A 13,175-nucleotide genomic window follows, 5' to 3' on the forward strand; every position below is an offset into this window, starting at 1 on the left:
AGCTACACACTATAAATGAAATCCAATCCTGTATATATAGAAAAGGCATGTGGGTTACTCTTAATTAATCAGCGTTTTGGAAGCATGAGTAATTTTCCACACTGAGAATGCGTGAAATCAATTGTGTTTTAATTAGGTTTTACCAATGTCTACATTAATCTATATTGATGATGCTGGGTTTTTCTAGCTTACACGGATTTTTATTGATTGCATTTTATCGATTGAATTTGCAACAAAATAATTAAATTTGCAATTTTAATGTCTCTGATACCGCTGGTTTTATTTCCAAGAAAAATGGAAAGTTCAATCCTAACTCAGATGTCCCTATGCCTGATTTTATTTTACTTCAACACTGGTGCTCTGTGCAGTGTGGAAGACTTTCATTATAGAAAAATAAATGAAATCCGGGACAAAATCCCAGTGGACGAAGCAATATTTTCCTCGGTCAACAGTTCGCCTATAAGATGTGTCCAAAGATGCATCCGCTCACCAAACTGTATGTCCGTGTTCTTATCCGGTGATTTTTTGTGTCGCGGGTATTCCGTTATGTATGAGATAGATTCCCCAAATCTGACTGCCAAAATAGGCGCTTCCTGTTACGCAGTTCATGTTTTAGAGGGTTTGTATATTTGAATTTTAATTTTAAAAAATTATGCACTTTAAAATTTCAATGCATTTTTTTTAATCTTATGCTGATTTTAATCATTATTAATTTAGGTTTTTTTATACTACCTTAAAGTTATGAAACTGTCTTTTAATTTTATTTTTTCTTCAATTATGAAAAATAATATGAAAATTTTAATACGCGCATTATGTGTTTGTTTCTTTCCGTTCTATTATTCTATTATTCAAATCTCAAAGTTGCAATATCCATTTCGTCAAAAGGACTTTAGTTCTGTGCTTGTTCTTTAGATCCTGTTTTTGATTGCACCCTTAAAGGATATGCATGGCATACGGAATTATCTATTTGCTACAAAATCCACAGACAAAAGAAATCTATCATTGATGCTATTGCACTGTGCAGTCTCGAGCATCTGCGCAGTCGGTTATTGCTCGTGGATTCAGACGACATGTACAATTTCCTCATCGACAAAATGGGTATTGTATCCATTTATACATACAATCATGTATAAATTATGTTATTTAAGCAAAGGTGTTTTTTTTTTGGGGGGGGGGGGGGGGTCCTCATTCAGAATGAAAATTTTCAAGTAATATTTTAGTTTCGTTATGGACAAGATCATCTTTTAAAGGAAGGGGGGGGGGGTATTGTTTTTGTTTTCTGTTTTTGTTTTTTGTTTTGTTTGTTTTTTTTGGTTTTTTTGGTTTTTTGGTTTTTGGGTTTTTTTTTTTCTTTTTGTTTTCTTTTATGCATTTCACCAACAGGTGAAAGTTTTTGGAGCAAATGATACCTAAATTATTACAGGTTCTGTTTTAACCAAATTTTATTGAATGGTGCATCTTGGGATACTATTTATCTTGAAAGGCTTAGTCCATTTGTTTCCGATGCTGGAGAAAATAAAAGTTTTTGAACAGGTTAAATGTTTTGAACAGGTCACATTATTAGAAAAACACTGATTCTAACCTTTTTAGGCACTTTTTGAACCCTTTTGAGCAGACTTGAACCTGACTTGCACGTTGGGATTGGTAATAAATGACATATTATAGGATACAAATTCCTATAATATTGCACCATTTTTTTAGGGGGGGGGGGGGTAAAACTTAAATGATGTCACTATATTTAATATTAAGGTGGAATAACACATCATTACAAAATGGCTGACCGCTGATCGAAACGACATTTCGTTTTATTAAAAAGATTTTATGGACTAAATTATGTAACTTGCTCCATAGCCAAGTGGATAAAGTGTCGGACTTGTGATCCGTACATCCCGAATTCGAATCCTGCAGGGGTTTTTGTTGTTACTTACTGGAATAATTATTTTAGATATTCATTTTTTTATCCCCAAACTGCAAATTTTTCGTTTATTTGACATTTGAACAGCTTATTTATCATTATATCTTTCATTATCAAAAGATTTCTGTTAATTTGAGTGACTTTTTCCAGGTGTGTTATTCCACCTTAAGATATCTTCACATATTTTACAATACATTCAATGGTAAAAGATTGAGTCATATAATTTGACATATAATTTAATCGTAATTTTTTATAATATTTTCTAAGCATAAATCATATTATTTGATACACATATTCATGAAACAGTAATTAAGATAATTATAAATCATACGATACAATACAATTTTCTCTCATAAAATTTACCATAAAAGCATATATGATCAAAAAAAAATGTCTTAAAATACCATTTAAAATTGAATAATGATTTTTATTATGATTTGATAAATACATCTTTGCATCGTAAACCCTTGGCTAGAATATTATTGCTTTATAGTTTAAAAAAGCAATGTTTTACCTCCTAGCTAAAGGAAGAAGAAATCGGTTTTTTAGTTTAAAATCTCCGTGTATTAAATAGTGTATTTTCAGAATGGCCCGCATCTCAACCTAGAAAAGGTACCAAACTATTTTTCTCAGAGGTACTTGTTAATCACGAGTAGATTACCTTGAGAAATTTTAATAGCCCCATACGCCAAGATGCATAATAGAATGCACTTCACTTTTCCATTACTTGTTTGGATCTTCGTCCCAAAACTGATTACTAGTACCCACTAACCGTTTGTGGGTTTTTAACGGATATCCTTTTTTAAGTATACTATACATAGGAGTATGGTACAAAATCAAACCTGGATCTTCCATGTACATAGGGACTGACAGAGGGGCATGTTCTCTGTTTCTCTATAGTAACTTTTTCCTGTAAAATTCAAAACCTTTTCAGAAAATAAAGTAATGCACTCAATGTTTTAAAACTTTTGAAAATTCAACAATACATGTACATGTATTTTATTGTCATTTTGAATTCTTTTCGATGCTTTAGTCTTATTTTTCCTTATTTGCTTAAACAGTTTCGGGCCACCTTGGATCGTTATATGTGCAAGGCAGACGCGTTAGCGAAACCAGTTTTGTCGATGACGTTGGAAAAACGATGACGTATTTCCGGTGGGGTGCAGATGAACCTAAGACCGGTACATATCTCCTCTTTGATGTCGTCACACTTCTACAGGAAGCATCTTCAGGAGAGACGTCTTACGGTCACATCTGTCGAGTCTATTGATAACGTTATCCTATATTTCACTGCGTATGACAAGAACTTTACTGATTTGAAAACAGTGGAGAACAATTAATTCTTTTCTTTTTGTTTTAAATGACACTAAATTCCTGGATAAAGACTCAAAGTTTAGCAAATTACTTTTTTAATTAAAGTACATTGTGACCAAATGCAAATTATGGAAACACCCTTTGTTCAAAACGGAACTCCGTTGCTAGAAGAAAATAAGAAATTCCTACATATTCATAATATGTAAGCCTAAGAGAGAGAATAATATATGTCATCAAACTTTACACATATCATCCCATTTTAATCCGAGAGTCCATTATCAAGGCCGAAGGCTGATATTGATCGAGGATTCCTTGATCCCCGCTTATGCTTATAATTTTTTAATTATTGTTTGACGTCATGACATCAGGCATATCTAAGGTTTTAAGCTTAAAGTTGCATTCTCCGAAACAATGCAGAATACTGTGCCGGGTAATTATGCCAGTGCCATGGTGGCATTTTTGCACCCGTCTAAGCTGCATATATCGAAAAATTCAAATATGCCACACGATAGATCATTGCTTAAAGAGTTTACAACCACCTTTGTTATCATCGTAACTATGCTGGCAGGTGAGATATTTACCTTTCAAAAATAATTTCCTACAGAAAAATAATTTTTCCCATAGAAAAAAACAATGTTCCTTCGGGAAATTTGAAATTTCCTATCGGAATACAAGAACTTCCTGCAGGAATTTCAATTCCCACAGGATTTGATAAAATCCGATAGGAGATATTAGTTTCCTATAGGAAAACCGCCTGTCTGATTCAAATTCCCACAGAAAATACCATTCTCCTACAGGAAATATAATTCCTCTAGGATTTTTAGAAAATCCTACAGGATTGTCAATTTTTCTTTAGGAGAATCATTTTTCCTATGGGAATTATAATTTTCATATGGGATATTAATATTTGGAGGTAAATATCTCACCTGTCAGGTGAAACTCACTAAAACAAAATTGGTTATATACTTTCTAGACAATTGTCTATCATATTGTATGTATGAATTTTTCCGAAACTGCCTCTAAAGCCGGTGCAAAAATGCCACCTTGGCACTGGCAGAATTATCCCGCACAGAGTTGCAGGCAATGCCATGGTAGCTACTTGTAGCAATATCTATATTTTTGTCCCCCGCCGCAACGCGGTGCGGGGACATAGAAATGCCGGGCGTCCGTCCGTGTGTCCGTGGGTCCGTGGGTCTGTGTGTCCGTGGGTCCGTGCGTCCGTGGGTCCGTGCGTCCGTCCGTCAAACTTTTTTGTAAGCACTCTCATGCCTACAAATTTTGACGGATTTTCATTAAATTTATACCAAATATTTATATACTATTAATACCTTGGTCAAGTTCGAAAATCAGCATTGGTCGATACTTTTTGTTGGAGTTATGGGACTTTGACCACAATAATGACTCCGTTTTATCCAAAAATTGACCTTGTAAGCGCTCTCATGCCTACAAATTTTGACGGATTTTCATCAAATTTATACCAAATGTTTATACCACTAATACCTTGGTCAAGTTCGAAAATCAGCATTGGTCGATACTTTTTGTTGGAGTTATGGGACTTTGACCACAATAATGACTCCGTTTTATCCAAAAATTGACCTTGTAAGCGCTCTCATGCCTACAAATTTTGACGGATTTTCATCAAATTTATACCAAATGTTTATACCACTAATACCTTGGTCAAGTTCGAAAATCAGCATTGGTCGATACTTTTTGTTGGAGTTATGGGACTTTGACCACAATAATGACTCCGTTTTATCCAAAAATTGACCTTGTAAGCGCTCTCATGCCTACAAATTTTGACGGATTTTCATTAGATTTATACCAAATGTTTATACCACTAATACCTTGGTCAAGTTCGAAAATCAGCATTGGTCGATACTTTTTGTTGGAGTTATGGGACTTTGACCACAATAATGACTCCGTTTTATCCAAAAATTGACCTTGTAAGCGCTCTCATGCCTACAAATTTTGACGGATTTTCATCAAATTTATACCAAATGTTTATACCACTAATACCTTGGTCAAGTTCGAAAATCAGCATTGGTCGATACTTTTTGTTGGAGTTATGGGACTTTGACCACAATAATGACTCCGTTTTATCCAAAAATTGACCTTGTAAGCGCTCTCATGCCTGCAAATTTTGACAGATTTTCATTAGATTTATACCAAATGTTTATACCACTAATACCTTGGTCAAGTTCGAAAATCAGCCTTGGTCGATAGACTCGATACTAGTATACTGCTTGACCGGCGGGGGACCCAGGAATTCTATTCTTGTTCATTTTAAAAGAAAAGTTAACCCGGTGTATATTAATGTGGCAACAGTTTAAATTCGTCATTTATGAAATGTCATTATGGGATTTTATAAGCAACAGTGGGCAAGAGTTTTCAAGTAAAAGAGGTGCACGTGTGTACATGTACATATCATTATGTAATCCTGATAGCCATCATAGTGTTTGAACGGTGGAGGAAGGGGTTGACTAATCGCAACAGGTTGTTACCTGTAGAATGTAAGTAATAATTGATGTTGAATTATCGTTAAACAACGTTGGACACGTTCAATCAAGAAATCGGATATCCCATTCTTTTAGTTAAAGCTGAAGCAGGATATCGGACCATAATTTTAGTGGACAATTCCAAAAATGGGACAAATTCAATTATGTCAAAAATGCAGCTTTATTTTGGAAAAAAACGAACTTTCCTTACGTTCCTGAAAAACCTGTTATTAGAAAGGCCTTTGATTTGCCAACTTGAAATAACAAATATGATTTAATAAATCGTACCGGTATTACATTGTATATAATTATTTTCTTCGGCCACTCTCAATCTTACAGTTATTTGATACTTTTCTAAAAATAATTCAAAGTATTGAAATAATTCAAATGCAAATAATAAGATTCAAAGAAAAAGACTTGCTATATACATTGAAATATTCCCCTTTTTCATTTTCGCCCCTGGCTGTAGCTGTCAGCTGGCGAATTAAAAATGGGCGAATTCCATTGTCTCAAATTATCTCTCTTTGAACAAAACTGTCTCTGGGCAAAACTGTCCGGGCAAAACTATTTGCAAGTGTAGAAAGGCAAAAATTACACGGAGAGAAAATATAAACCTCTAAACAGTATTACTTCTTGAATTTGCATGTTTATGATCAGTAGCGAAAATTTAAAAAGTTATTGTTACATGCTTCCAATGATATAATTTATTTTGTCAAGCTTTTCGGAAAGTTATTACTTGTGTTCATATTATAGTTTGATAAATTAACACTCGCCCGAAAGCATTTTATTTTATTATGGTCTTTGATCCACACCTCTTTCTGTACAGGAGTTACATGCCCTTTGTTTATCCCGGATGTTTACTTCTTATCGCGATCTCTAGATTTCGTTGGTAGATTTTACAAGTTTTTAAATTTTATTTGGTTTGTTTTCCTGCACTTATTGACAGAGAAACGATTATTAGTGTTAAAATTCATAGAATCCTTCCATGGCATTGCTGTGTAATGGATGAATATTGTGGATAAAAATACCTATTACATGTACATGTACCACAAGTTTTTATGGATTGCCTTATAAGGACATAAGTTCTGCATGAATAATAATCTAGATCAGCAAAACAGACGAATTTGAAGAGGGAGCAGAACTACAGGTATACAGGTTAGTGTTAGCCACAATTTCTTTTTTAATCTAAGCCCTTTAATTATTACTGATGTAGCTATGTAAATTAATTAATAATTGTTGTTAAATTTTGAATTATATAATTCAACTTTTTAAAGCTATGTTGCGATAACACATGGAATATTCGATCATTGAAAAGTCATGCACTGTCAGAGTTTCATAGAGCGAGACACGTTTCAGTAATATTCCAGATATTTGCCACCATAAAGTATATAACCATTTTTTGTCATATTTTTTTTTATCTTGTTTTTTTTTCTGCACTAATAATTTTGTTTCCTGCACTATTGAAAGATCAAAATTTCTGATTCTCTTTCTCTCTCTCTTTCAGTTATGTCTTTGGCGGACTTTCTTCGTGGCAATCTCCCGACTACAGAGGAAAAAGAGGAGTCGGATTCGGAAGCTCCAAGCTTCCCAGTGAAGTGGAACACGACAGCCGTCACTATCCCCGAAGATGAACACACCATCTTTGCAGCAGTACGCTATAATGACACCCACAGAATCGAACAGCTGCTTCGTCAGAGTATAGATGTTAATATTGTACATAATTGTACGTCAGTATATGCTTTGTATTCTCTCTCTCTCTTTCTTTCTCTCTCTCTCTCTCTCTCTCTCTCTCTCTCTCTCTCTCTCTCTCTCTCTCTCTCTCATTGGTCTGCAGGAACATGATTGGTGTTTCTAATTTCAAAATTATCCATGCAAAAAAAATGTTTAAAACACGTGTGTTGCAAAAATCCAACAACAGGTAAGAGAAAAGAATTTATGTTGTTTGATTGATTTCCTCATGTGCTGTTTAATTTCCTGTCGAGAGATTTTACTGAGACGTTCTAAGAGTAGGTGAAGGGACCAAAAGTTGTTCGCCATCATAAATTACAATGTATTTTAAATAACAAAGAATCATGCATTAGATCTTTTGGTTTTAATTTAGTCTCAGAAAGACTATAGTTTTCGTAAATTTGTTTCAATCTTCGTCCAACACTCGGGGACCCAGTTTCGCATAGGCTTACTTAGTACACATACGCTAACTGGTTCAGGGTTCTCGACGATGTTTCGACCAAAAGTGTGGAACAAAATTCTTACTAGTGCTGATAACCAATAAAAATACATTTAGAATTTAAAAAAAATTGAATTATACGTAGCATCCTTATTGGTCATATCCCGGCCGGTGAAACGAAGAATATTGACCCAGGGTGAAAATTTGATAAAACTAATGTCCAGTTTGTGTGAGAAAAACTATTAAGAGAGTTAAATTGAAGCAAAATTACATTATTGTCATCCTGTAAGCACTTAGGTTGCTGTATATTCCATATCACAGATTTTTTTATTTCTAGAAAAATAAACTTTTATTGTAATCATGTTCATCATACAAATTTAAAGTAACATGCAAAATTATAAAAATAGCACGGAAATATACCAGTTTTCAAGATGTAATATATAGTAAGTTGCAAGTACATTCTAGCGTTGTACAGGAATGAGTATGCATGAAAATGTACTTGCAACATGCCTCAAGTTTCAACGTTTTCAAAATATACACCTACTAAATTTACGAATTTTAGGAAAATAAACTTTTTAAAATGAATGCTGTAAAACTCTTCTCTTTAGCGAATTCAATATTGTTAGCCTTTTTATGACACTTACATGTAAGTCCAAATTCACAAAAATGAACTAAACAGTTTCACACTTGATAAACTAGGATAACCACAATCTATAGTTAACGATTTGTTAACTATAGTTTTCATCTGTAAAACCATATTTAAATGTTGTAAGCTACAGTTAACGAATGCTAATCTAAGTTTATCTCTCTGTAATTAAACGTGGATTTTGCTGATAAATATAGATTTACGTCTGTAAACTATAGTTTTCATTCGTTAACCATAGTAAAGAGTTTTTAATCCTATATACAGTTTCAGAAATCGCGAAACTACATATATATCGATTATGCTAATCGTAGTTTAGAGTTGTTAACAGTAGTCTATAAACCGTATTCATCAGATAATCTATGATTTGCAATCGCTGTTATAGTTTTCTGTCTGTAATCAGCCTTTAAAAAATCTAGTTTACCAACTGTGAAACTATGTTAAGCTCATTTTAATTGTGTGAATTTGGCGTGCAATGCCTATCGTTTATCGTAAAGTTTACAGGATAGCTGGAAATATGTCGTATTGTAAATTATGCTGTAAAATTATTTGGATTATAATGTTAATAAGATTTTTAAAAACTACAGTACAGATTGATCCATTTTAACTATAGACCTTGGACTTTCAGTAGGACGTAACTACTAGTATCTACATATGTATTTCTTGCGTCAAAACAAGTTAAAAAAGGACGCAACTTCAAGCGAAATATGCACCAATTGCATAGTCTTAGCTTAAAAGCCAGACAAATCTTGTTGATTTCAGAGAGCCATGGCTGAGTGGCTGACAATGAAATAGACAGGCCTACGTCACATTGCTGTTTAATACAACTACCCAAAGTCCAAGCTCTTGTTAAAATGGTTCTATAATTCCAATTTACTGGGAAAATGTAAATACAAAATTAAACAATATGATGCAATGCATTGTACATTTTGTATTTACACTTCAACAAATATAGATAAATGAAAAAATGTATTTTTTGGACGAAATAGTACATGTATTTCGTGTAACCAAGTAAACCAATTAAAATTTGTTCTTATTAAAGACATTATGACTCTAACTATGACAAAAAAATGTATTTTTTTTATCAACTTGATTAAACCAAAGATATGATTTAAAGTATCAATTCATTAATATGTATTTATTTGCCGTAGAATTTAGAACCGGCTTCATTATCATAATTCCACGATGCCGGTCAATTTTCAATTTTTTAAACACCTTTGGTCTCAATATTCAACTTTAAAAAATTACCCCCAGGTCAATTTTCAACCCGGGTCAAAATTCTCCGTCATATCAGGACACGAGGCCATGGAGATATCGAGCGATTGCCGATATTTAAACAATAAAATGCTTTCTTTGGTGATTCATTCGGGATATGAAGGTAGCGACATTGCAGGAAAAATACATAACCCGCGTTAGCGGGTTATGTTAATTTTTCCTGCAATGATCGCTACCTTCATAACCCGCATGAATCATCAAAGAAAGCATTTCATCGTTTATATTAACATCTTTCTTTAACTAATTTTAAATAAATTGATTATGAAAAGTTAGTAAAATTCACTAAATTTCTGTTAATGTACGTAAGTTCGTTAGCTAAAAAAAAAAAGCCAAATCGTCTCTTATGACACTTTGAGTCTGGCATCATCATGATTATTTCGTGCAGTCCGTGAGTTTACTAAGGTCGCTGTAGATTCAGACCAATCGATAAACAGGGCGTGTCAATTTCAGTCCTGTCACTTTCAGCCGCTGTAGATTTCGACCAATCGATAAATGGGGTGTGTAAATTTCAGTTTGGCTGTTTCTATAGAGCTATGAATTGACTATATTTTTCCGTAAGAAAAAGAGGAAATTATATACATGTTAGATTAAATATATACATGTACAACACCATCGAGTAAATCAACGATATATCGTCGATAAAAAGCTCCGCGGGCAGAAAGGTGTACCGAGTGGCAAACATTCGAAGAGCAATGTGTCACATATATAGTAGAGCATATATCGATATTTTGAGCTGTCTGGTGAAATTCAATCAACAATTTGAAAAAGCGGGATTGGATTATTCTGATATTACATGTAGTTAGATAATCCTACCTGAATTATGTTGAATATTTTTGCATTTTCACAGAGCATACATGACTCAATCGAAAATATGTTTCTTATGCATCGTTGCTGGATTCGATACTAACAAAATTTCTTTTAATTATAGCATCTCAGTGTTTGCTGAGGAAAAGCAAGGTGCAGAAAAGTGTTGCTATGCAATTGAATGAATACACACCTCTTCATGTGGCTTGTTTGCATTCATCAATTGAGGTATATTGTTTATGTAAAATTGGATGTAATATTGGGTGAAGATTATTTCTATCTAGATCTATCTATTAATCTATCTATCTAATTTAAATTAAATTATAAGGTAATAAAGTTGCTGTTAGAAAACAAGGCGGACGTGAATATGATAGATTCAACCAAACGCACTGCTCTACATTATGCCACCTTAGCAAACCGTCCAGATGTTGTCAGTATTTGCATAGAACATGGTGAGTCTCTCTCTCTCTCTCTCTCTCTCTCTCTCTCTCTCTCTCTCTCTCTCTCTCACATTGATTTTTCAATTTTGCACTCCATTGCTATAGGTGCCAACGTTAACCAACAGACGTCGAGCGGGAAGACAGCTCTGATGTACGCCGTGCAGGAGAAGAACATGGCCATTGTTAAGGCTTTGCTGGCGGCTGGTGCTGACGTCACATTAAAAGACCTCAAAGGTGGTGCGGCCATTGAGATTTGTCTACTTTCCGCAGGGAGAAAAAGCAACGTACAGATTATCAAGGCTCTCTTGGAAGGTTGTTGGATAACTTTTCCATTACATGTATTTGTCTTTGTTACTATAAGTAAAGTCGTATGGTATAGTAATCAGTGCATACTAGAGAATGATCTTGGATTTATTATTGTATCTACCACGATGTTTTGCAAAGGTTGAAAATTCAGGTGCATTGTTTTTAAGAGTATACTTTATCATGCCAATGCAATAAATAAATCAAGACTTATTTAATGCTTCGAGACTTTCCCCTAATGATTGATACTAATCATGTATCTTGTATGCCTATAATGAATTAGATATATTGTAGCCGGAAGTGATCCTAATGCTGAGAATCACTCCAAAGCCACGCCCCTAATGTTGGCCGCGGGAACAGGGCAGTTAGACGTCATCAACCTCTTGTTGGACGCGGGAGTCGATATCAACCATGTGAGAGTTTTTTTCCTAATCCTATTTTTTTATGCCGTAAATCAGTGCAAAGTTTTCTTTAGACATTTAATGAACTCAAAGAATAGATTGATATAGACTGTAATTTTTTAGGAACCATGTTACCTTTAAAATAGTATTTTACCCAGAATTCTTAAGTTTCAATGAAAGATTTCTCTTTGCTCGTTAGGAAGACAACAAGGGAAAGACGGCGCTCCACATCTGTTGTGAACACACCCGTATGACCCGAGCAGGTCGTCTGCTTTTATCCCGGGGAGCAGACATCAATCATAAAGACCATTCAGGTCGGTAGCAATTCCATTGTACAATGTATTTTGGGTTCCCGGCTTATTTTCCATATGTTCTATTTTTAATACCTTATTTTTCATGTCTGATTTTGTACATTTATATAGGAAAAACTCCATTAGACAAAGCCCTGCAGTTCAGTAAGATCGGGACCGTCATGTTCCTATTACAAGCAGACTGTCAGAGAAGTCCCGATTTGATGAAGACCGAGAAGATCCGAGAACTCTGCGGCATGTATCCGCCATTGACTCTATTTTTGGAACACGAGTTCAATCAACCGTGGAACCTGCTGAGGTTATGCAGATTCAACATCAGAAACTCCGTTAAACCCAATAAACTTAAGGACATCCCACACCAACTTCTGCTTCCGAGAACTCTTCTAAATTATTTGACTTTTAGTGATGTAGATTTATACCTTCTTTAGAATTGTGCAATAAGTTGACATTTAAGTATGAACCATTTTTGTGTGTAAATTATGAAGCACTCTAGTATACTTCAAATATTTTAAGTAAATGGATGACTTTAGTACAATTATCGTGCAATAGTAGTTACTGGTGTCTTTTTTTTTAATCTACTTTTTTATCAATTGAACAGTGTTATAATTATGATGATAAAAAAATAAACAGATAAAAGTGCAGTACTTTGCTCACAAAGATTGTTTTGTTTGACTACTTTCTCCAGCCATTCACAACCAAACTATCAAAATCTATCTTCCCTCTAATCATATTTGCCTCTTGAAAGAAATGATTATAAAGAAATGCAATATTCGGAAACCGAGCTCCGGGGGGGGGGGGGGGGGAGGGAGGGACAAACTTACACCCTTCCCAACCATAGGCACTTGTTTCTGAGAAAAAAAATTACCTTATAGTATAATAATAACACAGGCACTTGTTTCTGAGAAAAAAATTACCCTATTGTATTATTAACTATAGGGTAATTTTTTTTTCTCAGAAACAAGTGCCTGTGTTCCCAACCCAAAAAAAATATGTCATGACAAAAAAAAATAAACTCATTCTGGCAGCAAAGAGGAGTGGCCTTTTTATGAGGGCGTTGTATCGGTCCCCTCCTCTTTTTAAGATATGTGACCCCGAACCGGTATACTC

General features: G+C 34.3%; 1 protein-coding gene and 1 long non-coding RNA gene across 3 annotated transcripts; both read left to right on the forward strand.

Annotated features, from left to right (window-relative positions):
• LOC136275315 (uncharacterized) lies at positions 1-3,290 on the forward strand. The gene is made up of 3 exons (XR_010713879.1): positions 1-619; positions 913-1,098; positions 2,977-3,290. It is a non-coding gene; the product is annotated as an uncharacterized lncRNA (long non-coding RNA).
• Positions 3,291-6,561: 3,271 nt separating this feature from the next.
• LOC136275316 (serine/threonine-protein phosphatase 6 regulatory ankyrin repeat subunit A-like) lies at positions 6,562-12,709 on the forward strand. 2 transcript variants are annotated; one of them, XM_066084058.1, is made up of 8 exons: positions 6,562-6,871; positions 7,229-7,447; positions 10,738-10,841; positions 10,942-11,065; positions 11,159-11,365; positions 11,651-11,769; positions 11,957-12,071; positions 12,180-12,709. In XM_066084058.1, exons 2-8 carry the CDS (start codon positions 7,231-7,233, stop codon positions 12,494-12,496), a joined length of 1,203 nt encoding a protein of 400 aa, XP_065940130.1. In that variant the 5' UTR covers positions 6,562-6,871; positions 7,229-7,230; the 3' UTR covers positions 12,497-12,709. The 2 variants fall into 2 exon arrangements, with proteins under 2 accessions (XP_065940130.1, XP_065940129.1); XM_066084057.1 differs by having other exon boundaries at positions 6,563-6,879.
• Positions 12,710-13,175: the final 466 nt, after the last annotated feature.

Source organism: Magallana gigas, chromosome 5, assembly GCF_963853765.1.
Source record: "Magallana gigas chromosome 5, xbMagGiga1.1, whole genome shotgun sequence".
Taxonomy (NCBI): domain Eukaryota; kingdom Metazoa; phylum Mollusca; class Bivalvia; order Ostreida; family Ostreidae; genus Magallana; species Magallana gigas.

What these genes read in the sequence shown, in the direction of transcription:
- LOC136275316 (XM_066084058.1), top strand. Translation starts at nt 7,231, where the DNA reads ATGTCTTTGGCGGACTTTCTTCGTGGCAATCTCCCGACTACAGAGGAA. An exon ending in GTTTGCATTCATCAATTGAG is followed by an intron (nt 10,842 to 10,941) that starts GTATATTGTTTA and finishes TTAAATTATAAG; the next exon opens with GTAATAAAGTTGCTGTTAGA. An exon ending in CAGTATTTGCATAGAACATG is followed by an intron (nt 11,066 to 11,158) that starts GTGAGTCTCTCT and finishes CCATTGCTATAG; the next exon opens with GTGCCAACGTTAACCAACAG.